At 39.5% G+C, this 23674-nt stretch overlaps 1 protein-coding gene and 1 pseudogene across 11 annotated transcripts in view; both read right to left on the reverse strand.

Moving 5' to 3' along the window:
* SETDB2 (SET domain bifurcated histone lysine methyltransferase 2) overlaps positions 1–23674 on the reverse strand; it is an 83283-nt gene that overhangs the window by 20622 nt on the left and 38987 nt on the right. For 5 of the 11 annotated variants that reach the window (XM_068526385.1, XM_068526383.1, XM_068526384.1 and 2 more), the window contains 3 exons: positions 22582–22907; positions 18633–18721; positions 16760–18044 (listed from right to left, as the gene is read on the reverse strand). In XM_068526385.1, coding sequence (XP_068382486.1) covers positions 17927–18044; positions 18633–18721; positions 22582–22907 — 533 coding nt within the window. In that variant the 3' untranslated portion in view covers positions 16760–17926. Of the gene's footprint in view, positions 1–5335; positions 5458–13153; positions 13255–16759; positions 18045–18300; positions 18445–18632; positions 18722–21190; positions 21244–22581; positions 22908–23674 lie in introns of those variants that run through there. The other 6 variants (XM_068526391.1, XM_068526390.1, XM_068526387.1 and 3 more) reach the window with 5 other exon arrangements.
* Positions 19474–20116, reverse strand: LOC137752252 (small nuclear ribonucleoprotein G pseudogene; annotated as a pseudogene).

A 23674-nucleotide genomic window follows, 5' to 3' on the forward strand; every position in this document is an offset into this window, starting at 1 on the left:
CCCTGGAAGCCCACTTCCCAGATTACTCTGAGAAACTGCCCTGGACAAGCACTGCTTCCAGCACAGTTTCATATCTTGTCAGAACAAAGAGCATTAAACGAGTCAGGGTTACATTTCTTCAAGGTTAAAAAAAAAAGAACAGACTAGCATGTACACAGTGAGTCAGTATGGCCTTGGAACCTGGGAAGGGAGTCTTATCATCAAAGGAGTACCAGCACTGGCATCCCAGGAGGAGGGGTGTGTAATCTTTATTTTTAACATGGACATTCTTTACTTCTGGTCAATGTGTCCTTTTCTCTAATAATTAAAGCAGATGTACAGTGTATATTTGATAGGCCACAAACAGGCTATTTTAGTTAACATAAAATTCAAGTTAACTCATGTATAAGCCAGAATGACTTCCCTATATCTCAATATGTGAATATTTCTTTCATCAGTTCCAACAAAAAAGGTACTTTGTACTGTATGTGCAACTTTTCTGTAAGTTTGAGATTTAAAAAAATTGTGTATATAAAAAATAAAGCATCGGACTTCCCTGGTGGCGCAGTGGTGAAGAATCTGCCTGCCAATGCAGGGGACACATGTTCAAGCCCTGGTCCGGGAAGATCCCACATGCCGCGAGCAACTAAGCCTGAGAGCCACAACTACTGAAGCCCGCGCGCCTAGAGCCTGTGCTCTGCAACAAGAGAAGCCACCGCAATGAGAAGCCTGCGCATCGCAACGAAGAGTAGCCCCCGCTCGCCGCAACTAGAGAAAGCCCGTGCACAGCAACGAAGACCCAACGCAGCCAAAAATAAATAAATAAATAAATTTTAAAAAAAATAATAAAGCATCTAGCATTGTGCATGGCCAGAGAAAGAGAGGGAAAGAAGCCAGAAGATCATTACAATAGATGCAGAAAAAAGCATTTCATAATATTTAATACTTTAACTTGTAGCAAGCTAGAAATAAAAGGAAACTTCCTAATTTTAATAAAGTAAAAGTATTAAAAAGCTAAAGTATGCACAAATTTAATGATAAAACCTAGAAGCATCCCAGTAATATAAGAAACAAGGCTCACTAAAATGCTTTTAATCACCACTATAACACAATGTTCTAGAAAAATGCAGTAAAATAAGAAAAAGAAATTAAGAGGCCCAAAAATTTAAAGGAAAAAAAGCCGTCTTTATTTAAAGATGAGGATATCCAGCTGACATATATACAATGGAATACTACTCAGCCAGAAAAAGAAACGAAATGGAGGTATTTGTAGTGAGGTGGATGGAGTTAGAGTCTGTCATACAGAGTGAAGTAAGTCAGAAAGAGAAAAACAAATACAGTATGCTAACACATATATATGGAATCTAAGGAAAAAAAAAAAAAGGTCATGAAGAACCTAGTGGCAAGACGGGAATAAAGACAGACCTACTAGAAAATGGACTTGAGGATATGGGGATGGGGGGCGGGTAAGATGTGACAGGGTGAGAGAGTGGCATGGACATATATACACTACCAAATGTAAAATAGATAGCTAGTGGGAAGCAGCCTCATAGCACAGGGAGATCAGCTCGGTGCTTTGTGACCACCTAGAGGGGTGGGATAGGGAGGGTGGGAGGGAGGGAGACGCAAGAGGGAAGAGATATGGGAACACATGTATATGTATAACTGACTCACTTTGTTATAAAGCAGAAACTAACACACCATTGTAAAGCAATTATACTCCAATAAAGATGTTAAAAAAAAAATATCCAGCTGAATCTGACTTTTAGATTTGAGTTTGGCAAGATTGTTGGATGAGATAAAAAATAAATAAAAATTGACAGTGTTTGTATATACCAATAATAGCTCACTTTAAAAATGTATTAACAAAACAAACAAAAAAAAACAAACCCAGGAATAGGCCTAACCCAAAGTGCTAGACCTCTATAGAAAAAAAGTTGCTGGACATTTTTGAAATTCATCAAAGAAGACCTGGATGGTTGAAGAGACATACCCTGTTAATGGATAGAAAGACTAATATATTATGAGGGTGTCTATTTTTTCCCAAATTCATCTATAAATTCAGTGGAATTCCGGTTAAAATTCCAATAGAAATTTCTGTGAAACCTGATAAGCTGATCCCAAAATTCAAAGTGCCAAAAAAATAGCCAGGGTTTATCATAAAATCATAGTAATTAAGAGTGTTGTACCAGCTCATTAGTCACTGATAATCTGCCTGTTTAAATGGCCTGTTTGAATGCCCATGCTTTGGAGACCTAACTGTTCTTCCAGAAGACAGCACTGAAAGTACCATGTTACACTCTGTGTGATCTCTGCTAATGGCACTTTGGAATTGTATTAGTTAAGTCATTTTAGACATAACATCACTGTGGATCCAACTGTCAGGTACTGAGTTATCAGCTCTTTGAAGAAATAAATTTTGAGGAGGTATGGGAGGAAGGAATACGTTTCATAAAACATTACAATGAAGCTCATGACTGACTTTTGAATAGTAGGAGTTTTAAGCATGCTGTTAAAAATCTGTAAGGGACAGTTAAGAAAATTATCAGACTGCAAGAGAAACGTGTGAGCTCGCCAAACAAGAATTTCAGTGTAGATTTTGTCTTTATCAAATGAAGTTAAAGGAACAACTTATAGTTAAAGTTTGAATGGAAGAGCCTGCCATTGTTGTTCCACATCTGGTTGTTGCCGTTTACATTCCTTTACTGAGCCTACATCGTCATAAGCTTTTTGGCAGGTACACGTTGAACACTTCTGTTTCACAGTCAAGACAGGATCAGAGGCCATGGAAACTGACAACTGATTTGTCTGTTTTCTTCTGTCTTTTTCCATGACTGTATCTACTGCCTCATCTTGATTTACAAGCAAAACCTAGAAAACCTACAAAAATAAGTGTTTTGTGGTTTATCTAGGAATAATACAGAAAATATTGCTTGTTATTTTTGGTGAAGAAAATCAATTTTGTATAGTTTATTTCAACCTAAATAAAATGCGTATTTTGTTTAAAAGAAAGAAAAAAGAGTGTTGTACCAGCTCAGGAATACACAAGTGACCATGGAAGAGAACGGAGAGCCAGAAAGAGATCTGTGCACATATGACAATACTGTTAGAGCAACGGATTAACATGAGGGTTTGAAACTAGATAGCTGGGTGAGAGTCCCGGCTCAGTCACTTACAGCCCTGTGACCTTGAGCAAGTGATTTAATTTCTCTGTGCCTCAGTTGTTCCACCTTTAGTTTGGGCGTAATTATAATACCTACCTCTTAGGGTAGTTGTGAGGATTAACAGTTAAATGTAGGTTAAGCTCCCAGAACATTACCTTACACAGTGAACACCAAATAATAACAACAGTTATCATTATTATCACTACAAATCAGTGAGGAAAGGACAGATTTTTCAATAATAGTGCTGGGGGAGGTGGTTAATCGCATTAAAAAGAGAACAACTAAAAGTAGGTCCCTACTATACACTATAATCCAAATAAATTCCAGTTGGATCAAGAAGCTAAATGAGAAAAGCAAAATTTTTAAACTTTTTGGAAAAAAGATAGAACCTTAGTTCGGAAAAGAATTTCTTAGGGGGAAAATCCTACAAATTATAAAGGAAAATAATGATGAATGTTAATTACATTATAAGCTTCTGTATGACAGAAAGCACCATAAATAAAATTAAAAGCAAACATATATAATAAAGCATTAGAATTTATTTATATGTGAATAAATACATATAAGCAAAACTAAGATCTCAAAGATAAAGTGTAGTCTATGAACACAAGTCACAGAATCGAAAAAAAGAACCACACAGGAGCACAGCAAACGAGGTGCAAGCTCACTAAGTAATCTAGGAACTGCAAATGCAAATAACAACGAGAGACCATCTCACACCCATCAGAGAGGAAAACATGAAAATCTCATAGTATCATGATAGACACCAAACCATAGATCCAGGGAGGCACTGTAAAGAGAATGAAAAGCCACAGATTAGGAGAAAATATTGGTAAAATATATCTGATAAAGGACTTGTATCCAAGATATAGAGAGCTCCTAAAAGTTAATTATAAGACAACCCAATTAAACACAATTAAACAATAACAATCCAATTAAAAATTGGACAAAAGATCTGGACAGACAACACCAAAGAAGATATACAAATGGCAAATAAGTATATGAAAAGATGCTCAACACCACATGTCATCATATGTCATCAGGGAATTACAAATTAAAATATGAACAACATCATATATACACTAACATTTATAAAATAGATAACTAATAAGAATCTGCTGTATAAAAATAAATTAATTAAATTAAATTAAAAAAATACGAACAACATGAACTCTCATTCATTGCACGTAGGAATGTAAAATGGTACAGCCACAGTGGAGGACAGTTCAGCAATTTCTTACAAAATTAAACATACTTTTACCATACTAAAAAATAAATAAATAAATCTCATAGAATCAAGTGTTGACAAGGAAGAAGAGAAACAAACTCCAAAATAGTGGAAGTCAAACTTGGTACGATCCCTTTGGAGAGCAATCTGGCACATTTAATGAGGTGCAAAATGTTCCCTTCCTATGTCCAGCAGTTCTAAGTGCCCTAGACCAGAGAAATTCTCCTGTGAATTAGGAGACCTATACAAGGATATTTATGACAGCTGGTTAGTCACATAAAAAACTGGAAAACCATAAATGCTCATTCACAGAATACTTTAATGGTGATTACAGTCATAAAATGGAATACTATAACATTTAAAATTAAAGATTAGAACTACATTTATCAACATGGATAAATCTCAATAATCCACAGAATCTGATAGAAATTCTATAAACTCCAAGAACATGTAAAACAATATATTTGTTTATAAATACTTAAACGTGGTGGGAGCATAAAATTAAAAACACAAGATAATAAGAAACACGGAATTTGTGATGGCGATTACCTCTGGGGAGGGATGGAGAGAAGGGAACAGAGAGAAGAGAGAGTCCTTAACTATCTATGTTTTTTTTTTCTTTTAAAAAAAAAATCAAGCTGAGGCAAATATCATATACTATCATGATTTTATAAATCTGGGTGAAGTGTCTATGGGTATCTATTATATTTGAAATAATTAAAATACCTTTAAAGGAACTTCAGCATAATTCTTTGTGTGTTTGATCAGTTATAAATAAAACTAAAAGTAATCATAAGGTGTTAAGATCTGAAACTTTAAAAAGGGAAAATATGCTCCCCAAATCCCCACTTAAAAGCCCAAACCATGGGCAGCCAACGTGTTATTCTTTGTCGTATCCAGAGTACATTTATCTATTTTGGTATGTCCTTCCCTAAAAGGACTCATGTGTTTTCAAGTAACTTACCAAACAGTTTTCATGAGCAGCTATATTCTCTGACTGTGCAAAGTACAGGACACTACACTCGAGGTCTTTGGGGCAAAGCGCGCATATCCTTTTTTGCAACTTTTCTGCAACCTGAAAGACACCTATAAAGTAACATCCCTGATGAGAAATGGAAAAGTGGAATTTCTTGGTGTCCGCAACTCGTCCACCCATCTTAAAGTAGAGGGCAGGGAACTTGTTTTATGAGAGAGTCTCAACTCCCAGGGAGAAAAAAATATTGGGACCCAAGTAGAAAAGCAACTTTGTATTTTTTTAAATGGCTTAATGCAAGAAAAGAAAAAAAATGTTTCATTTAAAATGTCTAAACATGAGGAAAACCTTTACTTAAGAAACCTAAGCAGGAATTTAAATATAAAGCTCTCAAAGCATTGCCTTGCCCATAGTAAGCTCTCAATAATAATTACTGACATTATAAATCAACAAGAAAACAATGGTGTATTCAAGAAATAATGCTCTGATTCACTACCTGTAAAAAATAATTTAGATCCCTATATCATACTATATTCAAAAATAAATTTGGGGTGAATTAAAGAAGTAAATGAGCAATATACTTTAAATGTGCTGTAATCTAGCATTATAATAAACTAGGAGAGAAAGATACATGAAGGCAGGAGCAGATTTTTTTTTTTTTAAGAGAGGAATAAAGAAAGGAAAGAAGCTTAAGAGAAGGAGAGCTAGGAAGAACAGGGAAGAGACAGAGGGAGGAAAAAAGCCAGCTGTTCCCAATATCCACTGGATGCATCGGTGAGAGGCAATCTTCTCTAACCTATTAGTTTGCTATTAATTTGGCCACAAGCATCCATTTAACATTTCTTTGCCTTTTCCAATGCTCATCCTGTTATTCATTTAGTTTTCTGTAACAGAAAGCACTTTCAATTTTATCTTCAAATTTTAGTTTTGAAACAAAAATTCATTTAACCATTTAATGGCGAAAGGTTTTAATTTAAATGAGGTTAACCGCTTAAGCGCTTCCTGAAAGTCCTTTTTGTTACTTAAAAGTGTAAGATCTCTTGGTGTCTCTCTTAAATTACATCTTGCATCTCACAATGTCAGAAGACCTCACTTTGGAGCTAGCATTTATTTCACGTTCAGATGAATTTCTTCCTTAATTAACGTCTGTTTCCTGGATTTGGGTCCTACTTAGCAGGGCTACAAATTAGTAATCCTCCTGATCACATCAACCAAGAAAAAGGGCGGAGACTGAGACAAAACTCCTCAGATGAGATGAAACGGGCTAACTGCTGCTTTTCATTCATCTCAAACCACCAGAGTTGGGAGCACCTCTTGTACGAGAGTCACTGCGCTGAGAGCTCTAGACCAGCGCTGTCCGCAGAAACATAATGTGAGCCACAGGTGCAGATGAAGAATTTCTAGGGGCCTCATTTAAAACAGCAAAAGGAAATGGGTGAAGTTAATTTTAATAAGTTTTATTCAACTAAACATATCCAAAATACTACGCTCTCAACATTTAATTAAGGAAACAATTAATTCATTCTTTTGTACTGAGTCTTTGAAGCCCAGCGTATTTTGTGCTTACAGCACCTCTCAACTGGACAAGCCAAATTTTCAATGCTCAAGAGCCATATGTGGAGAGTGGCTACTGTACGCAAGGGCACAGCAGAGGATATAAAAAAACATGAGACAGAACTGTTGCCTGCAAGAAGCTTACAAAATAAACAAGGAGACCAAATAGTATTCTGGAAAATAAAATAACAGAATACATGGCACGAGTAACTGCTGAGTAGGAAATACAGTATACGCTATGGACAGAGGAGGAAGTGCTCCTTGTGGGATGGAGTGTTGTCAAGGACACTTCCTTGAGCTGGTACAACCTTGAGATGGAGAGGAAGGGGGGTCGGGGTGGGAGGGACGTTGCAGACAGAGCAGAGATATGTAAGAGACCAAGAGGTCTGACTGGGAGACAGAAAACCAGCCAGGCTGAAGAGGAGAGTTCATGCAAAGGAAGCTGGAAAAGAATTTGAGAAACAGATGGTGAAAGGCTGCCAGGAAGGATTTTTTGAGCAGGGGGATAACATGATGAAAGAGTTGTTTTAAGCTCCATTTCAACATGGAGAGAAATACGGTGCACCTGGATAGGAAGGCTGGACATTATAATGCTGTCAACTCTATCTCAGGTAAGTGCGGACAAAAAAATGTTGCCCGACATCAAGCCATCAACCACTGCAGCAAACCCCGCCCCCCCCCCAACAATGGTGTGTCCTGAGGGGAATTCAGGACGGAGAAAAACAGGATATTGGCCCTAGACAGTTACGACATATTTCTAAGGAATAATTTCAATAAGCCCAGACTCTTGCATCTTCCCATACTTAGAAAAGCACTAAAATCATTAACTTAAGATGTCTGTTTTTTGTTATTAGCAGTAATTGTTTGATGTTTGACTACATGTTTGTTTTCAGCAAAAACTCCTATATATCCTGGCTCCTCCCTTACCTCTTCAGAGCAGTTCCTCAGAGCTGAGAGGCTGTCTCCCAGGCCATAGTCTTCAGTAAGCCTAACCCCAAATAAAACATAACTCGCAATTTTTAGGTTGAGTGTTTTTCTTCAGTTGACATAAGTTTTAGATTTAATGCCATTTTAACTTAAATCCCAAGAAGGTTATTTTAAAGAACTTGAAAAAAAATATTATTTGGAAGAATAAATAGGAAAGGGCAGTGAAGAACACTTTCAAAAAAAGACAGGGTGTCTACCTATCTGATTTAAAAACATACTATATATATAAAAAAACAAAAAAAAACAAAAAAAAACAAAACATACTATAAAGAAAGGTACAGCTGGGACAGAAGATTAGATGACCATGTCAAAAGAAAGAACACAAAGTGCAGAGAGAAGTGGATCATAATCTCTGATTATGAATTTAAGTTACCATAAGGTGGCATTTGCACTTCTTCTCTGGCACTGATGTCCTTAGTCCATTTTTCTATTGGTTTATTCACTAGTTCCTTACTGATTTATAAGAGCTTGTGGTGTATCGAGGATACTAACTCTTTGTTAATCATACATGTGGCCTTTTAACTTTGTTTATAATGTTCTCTGATATACAGAATGTTTAAAGGTTTTGTTTGATGAAATTATATCAATCCTTTATCATTTCTCACTCTTGGGTGGGGGGAACATAACTTAGAAGACACCTCTTCTTTTCCTCTAGAATTTTATTTTTTACATTAGAATATTAACGTGGAATTTATTTTATTGTAAAGTATGAGATGGAGATCTAACTTATTTTCATAATGGCTAGCCACTGATTTAAAATCTTTTTTCATATATTTATTACATATATTTAGATTTGTTCTACATACTTCTATTTGTTCCACTGATCTGTCACTTCCCCCACCAATACAACACTTTACAATTTTCAAGGTTTTAGAATGTATTTTAATATCTGACCACACAAAGCCTCCATCCTAGGATGAAAATGGGAAAAAAAATCCCCAAATTTTATTCACCTTGGACCCAAAATCTACTTCGATTAAATACTGTGTTCTTATTTAAAAGAACACTCAAAGTGGACATTAAAATTTGTAAAGCATAGGTTAAAACAAAAGTTTCAGGCAGTTAAATTACTAGTGCTAAAATTCCCTAATAAAAAAATATGATAATGTTTGATAGGCTATGCAGCACCCCTTGTGTAAGAGCTAGGCATTTTTGCAGTGTCACCCTTTCCTGTGCAGAGCTGCACCTGCAGACAGGTGAACTGCATCGGGCTGAGCTATCAGGCTGCTGATACCTGAGTGTGGTCCCCTGTGCTTGCTCTGGGGACTCTGCCTGTCTGAGCTACACTCCCAAGTCTGCAGGGTCTTGGCACCTGGGAACACAAGAGGTGGTGGCAACATCGCTGTCCTCTGATCTGGAGTTTCCAGTGCTGATAGACAGAAACCCAAGGTGGACACACAGGCTCCACCTAAGAGTTTTTTCCTGCTAAAACACCCCCTCATCACAATTTCCTAAAAGAGCCTGGCTATTCTAACTTGTTTATTCTTCTAGACTGGGAGATCACAGAACTCTCTGTAGTTGGGAGAGTAACATTAGAGGCTTTTACACAGACAGGCATCCCTCACATCTGAACGTTTGCTACACATTATCTGAAACTCATGGACCAAATACATTTGGATAACTTGATATTCCTCACTATCTGCACTCAGGAACTGTATAGATTCAGACAGTGAGGGACAGGTGTATCATGGGGGCTGGAACATTCCATATTATGGAAGAGTCCATTGGTCTCCATCAGTAGTTGAGACCAAGAATAATGAAGATATGTAGGTCTCCCCAAGGTCTTTCTACCGGGTCTAGCAGGCCTAAGGACTCACAGAGACTGACTCAACGAGAATTCTCAAAAATGAAACTGGTAACCAGGAAAGGTTCTATAGAATGAAGCCGAAGAAAAATTATAAGCCAAGAATACATGAACTACGACTAACTCAAACCAACAGTGGCAGTCTCGCCAGCAATCTCCAGGCTCAGCTCCACCTGGGAAGGGATTGCTAAGGCCACAGCCTCTGCAGGGGTGTCTTCCCAATGCTTCTCTTCCAAGAGATGGTCTTAAAGCTCACCAGACAAGGGCAATCCACCCAGAGGATAGAATCTGGGGTAGTCAGATAGGATGGCCAAGGAACATGTTCCACCACTAAAGAAATGAGTGAAACTGATAGAATGAGATTCACTAACCCTATACTTCCACTTACAATCCCCTTCCAATAGGGTATGGTCTATGTTCTGGACTGGCAACCAATTTATGGTGCTGGCTTGGAAATTCCTTCCTCTTTTCTCCTTTGATCAATAGTTTTCATTGCAGTTTACTATTTTAGTTCTGCCACTGTATATCAGATGTGTAGATGTTATTACTGAGTCCAGTGACTGCATACCTGAACTGACCAAAACAGAAGGGGAGTAGATATTACCTAGAGGCTTGGTAACGGACTTGGAAAATGAATGGCTTCATCACATTGTCTCTGGATGGTGTGACTGGATATAACTTTCGGGGAAGTTTGGCAGGATGTATATTTGGGATAGCCAGAATGCATTACTGGGGACAGCTTCAGAATATGAAAAGAGGAATAAGGATGTCCGTGTTGTAAGGGAGGGGTGGCAGGCAGGCAGCCAGGGAATAGGATGTTCAGTGGACTTCTTTAGGGTATCCATTTGACTCACAATCATACACAGGGAATAAGCCCCAGCAGGCATGTTCATACTATGTGACTCGCTTTCCCTAGGCACAGCTGACAGTCCCAGAGGACCTACCTGCCCATCTCCCAGATATACAGAATTCAGAATAGAAGATTTTAGTTCAGATTGGGCTGGTTTCTTGAAGAAGGAGATGTACAGACTGAGAAGCTGTGAGGGTAGCCATCTTCTATCCCATTATCAGGAAAAGTGGACCAAAGAAAGAGAACAAAGCAGATACTCTGAGTGCTGTCAAAGTTTATGATGGCTTCTCAGGCCCTATTTCCTGGCTCTTTCTGATAAATGCTATAGCATCCATGTTCCTGGGGTCTGTGAGTGTGGTCTCCCTGCTTTCCAGTAACAAACATCCCTTTTGCTTAAATGACATCAAGTTGATTTTGTACTATTTGTAGCCCACAAGTCCTAATTAACACTGGAAGTACCATGACCTGATCTCTGTGTAGGCACGTGTGTACGTAGGTGCGTGTGCACATGTGCACTTGAGAGTGAGTTCCAGCAGCAGAGTGGAAAGTGGACTGCCCTGCCTTCACTGTCTTCTACCTGGTTCATTCTGATAATCTCATTTCCCTCCTTCTGCTTTTCCTGTCATGACTCCACTTCATTCTTCACGTTGCTGCCAGAGTGATCTAAAATGTACATTTGCCCATGTTTCTCTCCTGCTAAAAACCCTTCTCTATCACCTAAAGATCAGAAGCCAAGCTCTTTAGTGCTACATACAACCCAATTCATTCCTTCAACATATACTTAATGAGAACCTACTATGTATAGTTTTAGGCACTAGAAATAAAGCAGGGAATAAGATGTGAATTTCAACTCTCATGGAACTTACATTTTAGTAGTACAGAGACATCAAACAAGTATTATTTCCGGATGTGTTAAGTGCTATGAAGAAAAACAGAGCAGGGGAAGGAGGCAGAAATTAATGAGGGTGGGGGAGGGCTCTTCTAAACAGGATGGGCAGGCAAGGCTGTGGAGGGTACACTTGAGCAGATATGTGAGTATGGTGCGGGCTTAGAGGACTCACAGTGCAGTGAGGGGTAGCAGAGTCATCAAGATGGGTAGGGCTGGATCAGATCGGGACATGGGGTACACTGTAGCCACAGTAAGATTATTCTGAAAGTAATGAGAGACTATTGGAGGGCTTTGAGTAGGAGAATCACACTTACTTTTTGTTTTTTAAAGATCATTTTGGCTACTGTGCAGGCTTGTATGTATGAGAGGCTAGAGTGGAAGCCAGGAGACCAATAGTCCAGGCCTGAGATGATGGTGGCTTGGATGGCAGTGATGGGAGTGGTGAGAAGAGGCCAAGCTTGAGATATATTCTGAAGAGAGAACTGACTGTCTGACTAATGCATTAGTTGGGAGGTAAGGAGGAAAGAGAGGCACCAAGAATGGCACTGGGGTTTTGGTCTGAGCAACCAGGTGAATGGAATGGGGAAGGCTGGTAGTGGTTGAGCAGGTTTGGAGGGTGTGTGTGTGTGTGCAGGCAAACAGGAGTTTTCTTTGGGACATACTCAGTTTGAGATCGTTCCTGGCATTAATGAAGTTGGTTTTACAAGGCTGGAGTTTGGGGAAAAGGTCAGGATGGAAGCTCATCTCCTGTAACTCCTCATCTTGCATTCTGTATACACACTACCTAAATGAAATAGTCAACTGCTTGGCTTGTGGTTGCCACATTTGATGTTTTGTGGCTGGTGCATTTTTTCGAGTCTTCACCTCTTTCTGGACCACCTTTTCAACCTTTCTATCTCTGGGTGACTCTTTCTCTTTAAAACGAAGATAGGATGTTCCTTGAACACCAGACTGAGTTGGAGGAGCCCCTCATTTGCGACTCTGTGGTTCTCAACAGGTCACACACGAGTTGCCTATTAGACTCTCTAGGGCAGGGTCTGCCTAACTCGTCTCTGCATCCCCAGCACCTGGCGCTGAGCCTGCACACGGTACGCGCTCTACATCCGTTGAGATGCAGGGAAGGAGCCCAGTCGGAAGCCTGTTGCCTCACTTAAGGAGAGGGCCACAGACTTGAACTACTACATGGAAAGGAGGGGATGGTTCCAAAACGTTACATTCTCTGTGGGAACTTCTCAAACTGCTTCCTGAGACCTAGCTGACCACTTCTCTTCAAGAGGGGTCCCCCTCCAGCCTTCCTCCCCAGAGCACTTCTCCGACTGCATTGTTTTAGGGGCGGGTGGAACCGCGCTGGGAGAGTAAACGCCCAGGCATTTCTTTCGGTTTTCGGTTTTCCTTGCTGGCTGTATTTCTAGCGTTGTAGGACTGTAGCAATGGGCTGTCCCATTAGCAGTGGGTGAGGTAAACAGTAAACCGTAAACCGTAAACGGTAAACGGAAGGCAAACCCGCCCCTTACGAGAGGCCCTGGGCAGCGGTCTGGGCGCAGGGCCGCCGGCGATGGACGCCCAGGGGCCGAGGGGCTGCTGAGCCAAGCAAGACCTCAGCGCTGTCTCGGGAGGCGGGTTCGCGGGCCCCCAAGCGGCGGCGACCAGGGAGCTGCCCTGGGCCCCGACTGCCCCTGCCGGACCCCGCCCTCCCCGCCTGACCGCCCCCCGAGCAGTACTCACCGGTTGGGAGGGGGACCACGTCCCGCACAGCCCGCACCTCGGACCAGTTGGCGCCGCAGCCCGACTCGAGCTCGGGAGGTCCCACCGGCTCCATGGCTGTGCACTGCGCCCGCGCAGCCGGAAGTCCGTTTTGGCGAAATCATGATGATTGATTTCCCCTGCCCGGGGGAAAGTCCCGAGCAGGAAGCGACACCTCGGCTTTGCAGATACAGTTCTCAAACAGAAACTCGCAACTTCTCCAGATCTGAGTCTGAATTTGAATTGCTTTTTTAAAAAAAAAATCATGCCAGGAGCTCCCCACCCTGCGCCCAGTTAACCGATAGTCGGAGTAAAGGTGGCCGAAGCCCCTGGACTCAGCTGGAGAAATGACTGTTCTTCTGAGGGTCTATCCATTATTTTCTAAAAACTGTATCACACCAAGTCTGGCCTAAACAGGTCTATCATAAACGGACGCAGAATTAACAGAGTAATTCCAGTTGCCAGTCGCAAGCCTTTATTTAGCACCCATTGGGTACACAGCACCATACAAGACAAGGTTTTTGGTGCATGGAACAAATACACATGTAGAGAACACAAACGCATATAATTAAATTACAGTTAAAAAATAAGTTGCTCTGTAAAAGAAGCATGTAATAGCTGGTGGTTTGCTGAGGAACTAATCAAAGGAAAACTCCTGGAGGTCTTGCTTTTTGAGCAGATTTTAAAGAGAGGAAAGGAGGCAAACTGGGAACAGAAAAGAGAACAATATTAAAAAGGATAACTTGGATAGTCTTGACAAACACAAATGCGTTACAGAAGCAAGAGTGTGGAGCTGCAGAACGGGAGAAAAGAACACGCTCTGGCAGCAAAGTTTTTTTGCTTTCAAGCAGTAAGATGGAAGAGTACTCCTTGCCAGGCCAGAAAGTCCTAAAGAGACTGGATAAGAAACTGAATAGCTCAGCTAGGTCAGGTGAAGCAGCTGAAGAGCCCCTTACCTGTGGGAAGAATGCAGTCTTAGCCGGAGGTAACTCCTGGAGGAGACAGTATGTCTCTCACAAAAAGCAAAGCCCTCACCTTGGAATGCACTCTTTTTCCCAGGCCTGAGGAATGTAAAAGAGATTAGCAAAGCTATCTCAAGCCAGGAGACCTCAGGGAACTGAGAGTCCTGGTTGTTCCTTATGGCTGGGGGCTGTGTGTCTGCCTGGTTAAGGGAAGATAATGTTCAAGGATAGTTGTAAACTTGTTGACGTCCATGATAGTGACTGAACTGAGACGATAAACAATTCTATGGGTTCATTGTCTAATAATGAGCTCCTCTTCTGTCTATATAAGATTCAGTAGATTCTAAATAAAGTGCCTTGCAACCATCAGTTGTCTTGGTCCTTCTGACCCCATACTCGCGGTGCTATTCAGTCCCTTACCCGTCTCCGTGGGGACCTGAAAGACCCCCTGCGGTGGCTGGACCGTCACACTTACCCCGCTCTCAGTTTATAATCTCAGCTTTTCAGTGTTCCACTCTTAAGAATGAGCAGACTTAACACATATATATGGAATCTAAAAAAAAAATGGTTCTGAAGAACCTAGGGGCAGGACAGGAATAAAGACGCAGACATAGAGAATGGACTTGAGGACATGGGGAGGGGGAAGGGTAAGCTGGGACAAAGTGAGAGAGTGGCATGGACATACATACACTACCAAATGTAAAATACAGAGCTAGTGGGAAGCAGCTGCATAGCACAGGGAGATCAGCTCGGTGCTTTGTGTCCACCTAGAGGGGTGGGATAGGGAGGGTGGGAGGGAGACACAAGAGGGAGGAGATATGGGGATGTATGTATATGTATAGCTGATTCACTCTGTTACACAGCAGAAACTAACACACCATTGTAAAGCAATTATACTCCAATAAAGATGTTAAAAAAAAATCCCTATTTAAAAAAAAAAAAAAGAATGAGCAGACTGCCAAGATCACTAACTGAGGAAAGCCTAAAACATGAAAGACAAAGACCAAAGGACACATACAGGGAAAACACAGAAACAAACCTTGCAGGTCACAGAATATTCAGGAAGAAGAAAATATAGATATGAATGCCTGTATGTATGTTACACTATATAAATAGTATTTTCAAAGAGATAAGATACTGCAACCATGAACCAAAAATAGGATATTGAAGAAAAAAAACATTCAGAGAGCTCTAGAAATTTAAAATGAGACCAAAAAAAAAACCTAACCAGAACAAAACAAAACCCAATCCCCACCCCCCAAAAACCCCCCAAACGAAAACCCAACACAATAGACAAATTGGGAAGATTAAGTTGAGGAAATCTCCCAGAAAGCAGAGCAAGAAGACAAAGCTGGAAATTAAGAGAAAAGATAAGAAAATGAGAGAACCAATCCTGGAGGTCTAATGTCTAGATAAATAGGAATTCTAGAAAGAGACAACAGATAACAGACAACAGAACTATTTCATTAAATAGTTCAAGAAAATTTCTCTGAAGAACAAAGTTTTCAGATTGAAAGATCCCACCAAGCACCTGGTATGAGGTATGAAGATTGACTCTTACTGGGAACAGAACATTGCAACAAAGAGAATGCTATAAGCTTGAAAAAAAACTGGCCACGTATACAAAAGATAAAGAACGGCTTTATCTGACTTCCAACAGTCACCCTGAAGGCCAGAGGTGAGAACATTTTCAGACTTCAAAGCAGCAACATTGGAATGTGGCAGATGTGTTCAAAATTGGGTATGGAAGCTATTCACGAACTCTGAGTACCCATACCCTGCCAAAATAGCAATCAAGTGTAAGGGTAAAATAACATGTTCAAACATACAAGGGCTCAAAATATTCACCTCTCATTTTTCCCCTTTCAAAAGCTACTGGAGGATGTGCTTCACCAATATGTGGGAGTAAATCAAGGAAAGGGGAAATAACGGGATTTAACTAGAAACAGACCTGACGTAGGGAAGACAAAGGGAATCTCTAGGACGCTGACAGATGACAGCTGTGAACCAGTAAAGAATGAAGCAGATCAAGATGTCCATTTCTGCACAAAAACATTTTCCATACTTATCAAGTGTCTTCACTTTATTTTAGTGCATTGCCTAAAATTCCTGCATCTTTACTGTGAACAAATGGACTTCTCAACTTTCCTCATCTGTCTACAGGCTGTTGGGTTATAATTTTTTGCTCCTTTTCCTAGCTCTTTGGTTTCCCACTCTCTAAACCAATTTTAAGTTAAATTTTTATTTAGTTCAATATTTTAAAGAAATTAATTGGGTCCAAACTTAGAAGAGATTTTTGTTTGAAAGGTAACCAAACTAAACCCAGAATCAAGATCAAAAAAAAAAAAAGAAAAAAAACCCTCAAAAACCAGAGCTACTTTTAATTACTCCTTTTTGAGCTAGTATTCCCACCCTGGTTCCTAGTGGGAAGTTCCTGGCAGCCAAATGTACATCTTTGTTATAGATAAAATTAGTGTTAACTCTTGGAGATTCTCATCCTCTTTCCACTAGACAATCATGGTTAGGTAACCTAGAGCAAAGTAACTCTTTCCCTTTTTCTCTAGGAAAATAATTTGCACATCATGCCTAGGACAGTCCAAGGGTCTGTTTCAGACTTTGCAGTTCAGTAGAATTGTTTTGTTTTGTTAAGTGAAATTCTTGCCCAGCACAATCTCTTCTGGCTTAAATAAGCCACGTCTGACTATTTTCTAAGTTTCCTTTTCTTAAGGCTCTACTCTATCTAGAACAAAAATATTCTAATTCCTCCAAGTTTCTATTCCCTCCTTTCCTGTCTGTGTTTATGTGGAAGGAATGAAGAGAATCTGTGGAAAAGAAACTGAATGGCAAAGAGTGTGCCAAAACCTTCCCCACAGGAGAGCTTCTCCCCCTTCTCATTCAAAAGGACTGATGGGACACTTCAACGGAGCCAGATACAGCTTCTCCAACTAGCATTAAAATACTTGGAAGTAATATGCATGAAGTGAATTTCGACAGATTCTTCAGGCTCTGTTGACCACCTTATGGTTCACAATGGTAAATTATTTGCCAGGAATTAAACATAAATAAATTTTGTAGGTAAAGATGTGAGCTTTGGCCCTTTGGGGCCATGAAAGTCAAAGATAATTCCAAAAGCAATAAGAAGTGCTGAAATCAATTGTGACATTTGTCTTTTTTTTTTTTAATTTATTTATTATTATTTTTTATTTTTGGCTGTGTTGGGTCTTCGTTTCTGTGTGAGGGCTTTCTCTAGTTGCGGCAAGCGGGGGCCACTCTTCATCACGATGCGCGGGCCTCTCACTATTGCGGCCTCTCTTGTTGCGGAGCACAGGCTCCAGACGCGCAGGCTCAGTAGTTGTGGCTCATGGGCCTAGTTGCTCCGTGGCATGTGGGATCTTCCCAGACCAGGGCTCGAACCCGTGTCCCCTGCGTTGGCAGGCAGATTCTCAACCACTGTGCCACCAGGAAAGCCCCATTTGTCTTTCTTAATATATAATTTACAAATAAGTTACAAATTATATAGCAGTATTTCATATAAAATATACACTTCCATCCTACTCATGTACAGTTGAACAGCAGTAAGAAAAAAGAGATACCCTATGCATATGAAAATGTCCTTATTTTGTTCCTAGCGTTTCTAAGTAATGCAAATGGACCCCCCAACAAGGGTAAACTGAGAGGAATTCTCTTGATGGATCATAACCTAAATTAATTCCACTGACCACTGGGGTTTCTTTTGCATGGCTCTAATTTCAGCTTGATAAGCTAATTTCATGAACAGGCACTAGCTACAGATTTATAATATTTTTTTCCTACACTTATTAGCCCCACATTGGCAGAATATTTCTTTTTCAGGCATAGTCCCAGCTTCATAACCATAATCCCATGTTAGTTCTGTTCTTGCTTTCACATACCTAGAAAGTAGAAATTTTAAAAATAATCATAAATTACCCTGAATAACTACCAAATGAACCAAATTTGATTATATCAATTTTCATATTAACATCATTAACCATCCTCAAAAATATGGTTTTCTCTCTCTCTCCAACACCAACCAATTAGGAATGCTCTGTTATTAAGAATAATCATTTAAGTTTTATTTCAAATCTACTAAAATCATAAGTAAGAAGAAACTTGTCAATATCCACAAGGAAGGAAGTGTGTTTTGCAAACAGTGGAACCCAGTAATGTGATGAGGCATGTGGTGTGGTAGTTGGGGGCAGTTTGGACTCAAAGATGTAGCATTCTGCATCATTTATCCTCTGAACTGAACTGGCTGAGGCCTGCCATCCTTAGCCTTTCCAGGTATTAACTCTAAGAGGAGATAAGAATGAAAATTTCAGCTATTTAAAATTTTATTGACCACAAACAGTTTGGGATAACTGAATATTCTAGGGTGCCAGGTATGTGGGGCTATAGCATATATCTTCTTTTAATATTTTTCTATTGTTATTTTTAAAGTCACAATTTCAAAATTAATCATATAAAAAATTTTTTCAAACCTGTTAGTGAAGAACGCCACCAATGGAAAATTTCTGTCATGTGTTTCTACAAAAACATTCTGTACCAAAAGATTTGGGCAACAACTATGCTGTTAAAAAAAATAAACACAGAGGTTAGACATAGCGTGAAGTTTGATACCTTGTTCTTTGCAGCATTAGAATACCATTCTGTTTCCAACACATGTAACTTATTTTTGTTTATATCCTTTTTTTCCTGACTAGTATATAGAATATCATAGCTCATTACAATTTTGTTGACAGTAGGAATCCATTCAGAAAAGCCCTGTTTTGACACTCTTACATCTTTCCAGTAGAAATGCAAAATGGTACAAACCCCTATAGAAGATAATCTGTCAATATTAATCGTTATTATAGATGCATATCTTTTGATTCAGCAATCCAGTATCTGGAAATGTATCCCACAGATATATCTGCACATGCATCCATGTGTAAGATTATTCATTGAACATTGTTTTTTTTTTTTTTTTATGATGAAAGCTTTTATTATTATTATTATTATTATTATTTTTGGCTGTGTTAGGTCTTCGTTTCTGTGCGAGGGCTTTCTCTAGTTGTGGCAAGTGGGGGCCCCTCTTCATCGCGGTGCACAGGCCTCTCACTATTGCAGCCTCTCTTGTTGCGGAGCACAGGCTCCAGTCGCGCAGGCTCAGTAGTTGTGGCTCACAGGCCTAGTTGCTCCGCGGCATGTGGGATCTTCCCAGACCAGGGCTCGAACCTGTGTCCCCTGCATTGGCAGGCAGATTCTCAACCACTGCGCCACCGGGGAAGCCCTGAACATTGTTTTTAACAGTAGAGGTTTGGAAACAATCCAAATAGCTATCTAAAGAGGATTGGTTACATGAACTTTAGGATATCCACACACTGGAATTCTATGCAGCTATTAATATAAACAAAAAGAACGAGGAGTTCTGTGTACTGATTAGAAAGATCTCCAGGGCATGTTGCTAATTTAAAAAAAACAAAGTGTAGGACGGTAAATATAATATGCTATCTTTTATGTAATGGGTAGGAATAAGAACATATATTTATATTTACTTGTATTTGCATAAAGAAACTATAAGAATACACAAAAAAGTAATAAAAATGATCTTACTATAGAGGGTGGAGTGGGGGCAGGGTGAATGGGGGCAGAGTACATTTTTTTTTAAACAAAACAAAAAGTTTAATATGAACAATGTATATGACCTGAGTTTTACAATATAGTCAAACAGACCCGTTGGAAACGGTACCTGTATAAGTACCTGATTTCTCTGCTGAACATGACCTTCTCCTTTCTCCAAGGCTTCTAACATGATGATACTATTTCCTCCTATTACCACCATTCCAATATCGTCCTGTTGCCCACTAGCTGCCACCTCTACACATTCATCTATCACCAGATTCATAAAGGGATCAAATCCCAGCAATATTCCTCAGACATATTTGCCACCATTAAATTTCAATGATAACTTCCTGTCCACACAGTTTTTTCAATTTCGGCCTGGTAAACTTTACTGATGGCGCCTACTTGGCAGGGTCAGAGCTACCTTGAAACAGAATTCTGTTTGGCTGTATGTATGTATGTATTCTCTAAGGCTTTTTATTTTATTTAAACTTTGAAATCATGTGAATGTATTATCTAAGTAGAAAATTAAATTAAAAAAGAAAGAAAAGCCCTGTTTTTTACCTCCTATAAACAAGGGATGGACCCAGCTGGTGAAACCAACCATATAGTTCTAGCGCAGCCACCATACAACATAACCTACCAGAAAGGAAGCCACAACAGTCCTTTGCTAGAGATCATTCTTTAATGATCTTCTGGCTCTTCTGGTATGTTTAATAGCTCCTAGCATGTTTGGCAATAGTGTAGAAGTAGTGAAAGTGTAATAGAGAAAAGCAGTTGTAGGAAAGAGGAAAGGAGGAGAGGGTTCTGTTCTCTGTTAACCAAGTATCCTCCTAACTAGGAGAGAGAAAAAGAAAAAAGCCAAATAAACAGATTTATCTAGCAAGGAGAAAAGCTCTTTGGTTTTAAAGATTTTCCGACTTAAGAGTATTTTCTCTTCTAATGGCACCGTAATTACATGTAAAATTATCACTGAGGGCTTCCCTGGTGGTGCAGTGCTTAAGAATCCACCTTCCAATGCAGGGGACACGGGTTCGAGCCCTGGTCCAGGAAGATCCCACGTGCCGCGGAGCAACTAAGCCCGTGCGCCACAACTACTGAGCCTGTGCTCTAGAGCCCGCAAGCCACAACTACTGAGCCCATGCGCCACAACTACTGAAGCCCACATGCCTAGAGCCCACGCTCCGCAACAAGAGAAGCCACCACAATGAGAAAGCCCACGCACCACAACAAAGAGTAGCCCCTGCTCGCCACAACTAAAGAAAGCCCGCGCACAGCAATGAAGACCCAACGCAGCCAAAAATAAATAAATAAATTAATTTAATTAAAATAAAATAAAAATAATCACTGAACGTCAACTTCAAACTACTCAAAAGTCATTTTAAAGAGGTGTTGAGGGAATTCCCTGGTGGTCCAGTGGTTAGGACTCCACTTTCACTGCTGAGAGCACAGGTTCGATCCCTGGTCGGGGAGCTAAGATCCCGCCAGCTGTGCGGCGTGGCCAAAAAAAAAAAAAAAAAAAAAAGGGGTGTTGAGCTTAGCAAAGGGAATGCATAAAAGAATCATGGGCCATGCATGCGTCCCATTACTTTCAGGGAAAAAGCAAAGCTGCCCATCCCACTAATTCAACCCCAGAGAGGAAGAAGAGCTCTGATACAGATCAAAGAGAAAAATTAAGGCCATATCCAGGGGTCAGTGTACTAGAGTGGACCTTTCCAAAGATGTGTGGAGGGTATCAGAGTTCCCATCCTCCTTCCACGACTCCTCTTCACTCTCCTGGATAGGATAAGCAAGGACAAAGTGGAGCCCAGAGAGTAGGGGGCATACAGGTGGCTTCCACATGGTCCAGTTGGCCAAAGAAAGGAGAGTCTATATACACACTGGGACTAGAGGTTGGAGGGGATTTTTTTTTCCTGTAGGATTCCTGGGACCGTACATTCTTTGATAAGCATGTGTGAGGGTAGGAGGCAGGATAGAATAGCGGTTTGATGGGAAAGCTACAAGGTAACTCCAATTCCACCCTACACAGTAGTTATGGCCAATAATACAAGTTATCCCTCTTATAATGAAGATGCCAGGAGTCTTAAGTCTTGAACCTTAAAATCAGAGAAATCATAAATATTTCTCTGTATAAATAAAAATAAATCTCATTACATATATCCCAAACATACACAGAAACAGAAAACGACTACGGTTTAGGAATAAAAAAAGGAGTAAGATAGTAAAATGCAATATTCTGATAAATGTACTGGTTTTCTGTACTAAGCCACTAAACCACTCAAAACTTAGTGAGAGTAAGTAAAACATATAAGTACTCCCAACTGATTTTTTTGGATAGAGGCATTTCTGAATAAGACATACTGTATTATATAAGACACAAAAGAGAAGCTTATTCTATGTGTCCCATTGTGATTTTTTTTGAAGTAATGAATCTTGAAAACTTTTCAATAAACATATATGATTTTCTTACTATTTCTTATAGCTTTCTCAAGCAAATGTTTACTGTGTGCCAGGTACCTTTTAAGCACTTTATATATAATACATTTAATCTTCACAACATCCTAGACAGTTATTATTATTATTATCTCCATATTATAGGGGTGGGAAATATAGCATAGAGAGGTCAAGTAACATGCCCCAGGTCATGTAAGTGGAGGACTGGCATTTTTTTTTTTTTTAAATTGAAGTGTAGTTGGTTAGGACTGGCATTCTAATCTAGGTAGTCTGGCTTTGGAGTCTTTTAATCATATTTTCCTCATGATTTTGTTAAGAAGCCTAGGGAAAAAAAATGTGTTTAGACATAGGAACCTCAGCCCATATACTCACATTAAGGAAGCGGCCCACATTTCCTTCTTTTGTGGCATCCAATAAAAACACATTCCCTTCATTGAACTTCTTTAGAGAATCAGATGAAGCATTCTTGGTTTCACTTGGTAACTCTTTATCACAAAAGACCTGCTGGTTTTGACATGCTGGAGGTTTTTCCTCTTGGGGCTTTTGTATTTGAATCTCATTCTGATCATCCAGTGTGACTGTTTGGTGACATCTGCCCCCTGGTGGAGTTTCTTCTCTACATCTAGTTATATCTATCACATCTGATTCAATCACAGGGTTGTCTTCAGAATCTTCAACTTGGTTTGAGCTTGAGTCCTCTAATAAACATTGTGGAAGGAATTGTCAGGAAATATAATTGGCTGAGCAATAGTGCTGAGAGTAACAATACTAATTAAATGCAAGCTGTGCTAATTATTGCTAATCCTTACAATGTATTAAGGTAGACAGTACTCCAATTTTACAAATGAAAACTTCAAGCCTCTGAAGGCTTAAGGGATTCACCTAACTAGCAATAGTAATGAGAAGTGGGGTAAGAAACCCAGAAATATCTGACTCCAAAGCCTGCCTTCTTTCTACTACATAACAATGCCTTTTTATGAATCTGTATACATGTTGCTTCCTGTTACTATATTTAATCTCTACTCCTTAGAAACTGACTTACCTCTCTTCAATTTTGGAATCTGCATTTAAGTGTATTCTAAACAGCTGTAACAAAGAGGGTATTTAGGGAGTACTTTAGGCCTTTAATATACCAATGAAAGGCCTGAGGAGACCCTGATGGAGTCACCCTCTGTAAGTCCCAATAGTAATAACTATTGCTATGGATTTTGTATACATTAGTGTTTGGAGTTTTTACTAGATGATCATTCAATAATTACACTTTTACAAACAACAGTACTTAAGAAGAAGATGAACTACTTATTTTTCTTATCCAATTATGGAAATAATTTTTTGAAAATATTCAAAAGTATGAATGCATGTCAAATGGAATAAAATGATTTATTTTTAAAAAGTCATTTGTGTCACCTAATTCAGTGGCACGAAGAAATTATACTTCTCTAAAATTAATGTTTTTATTGTAATC

The sequence above is a fragment of the Eschrichtius robustus genome, chromosome 18 (genome assembly GCF_028021215.1).
Source record: "Eschrichtius robustus isolate mEscRob2 chromosome 18, mEscRob2.pri, whole genome shotgun sequence".
Taxonomy (NCBI): domain Eukaryota; kingdom Metazoa; phylum Chordata; class Mammalia; order Artiodactyla; family Eschrichtiidae; genus Eschrichtius; species Eschrichtius robustus.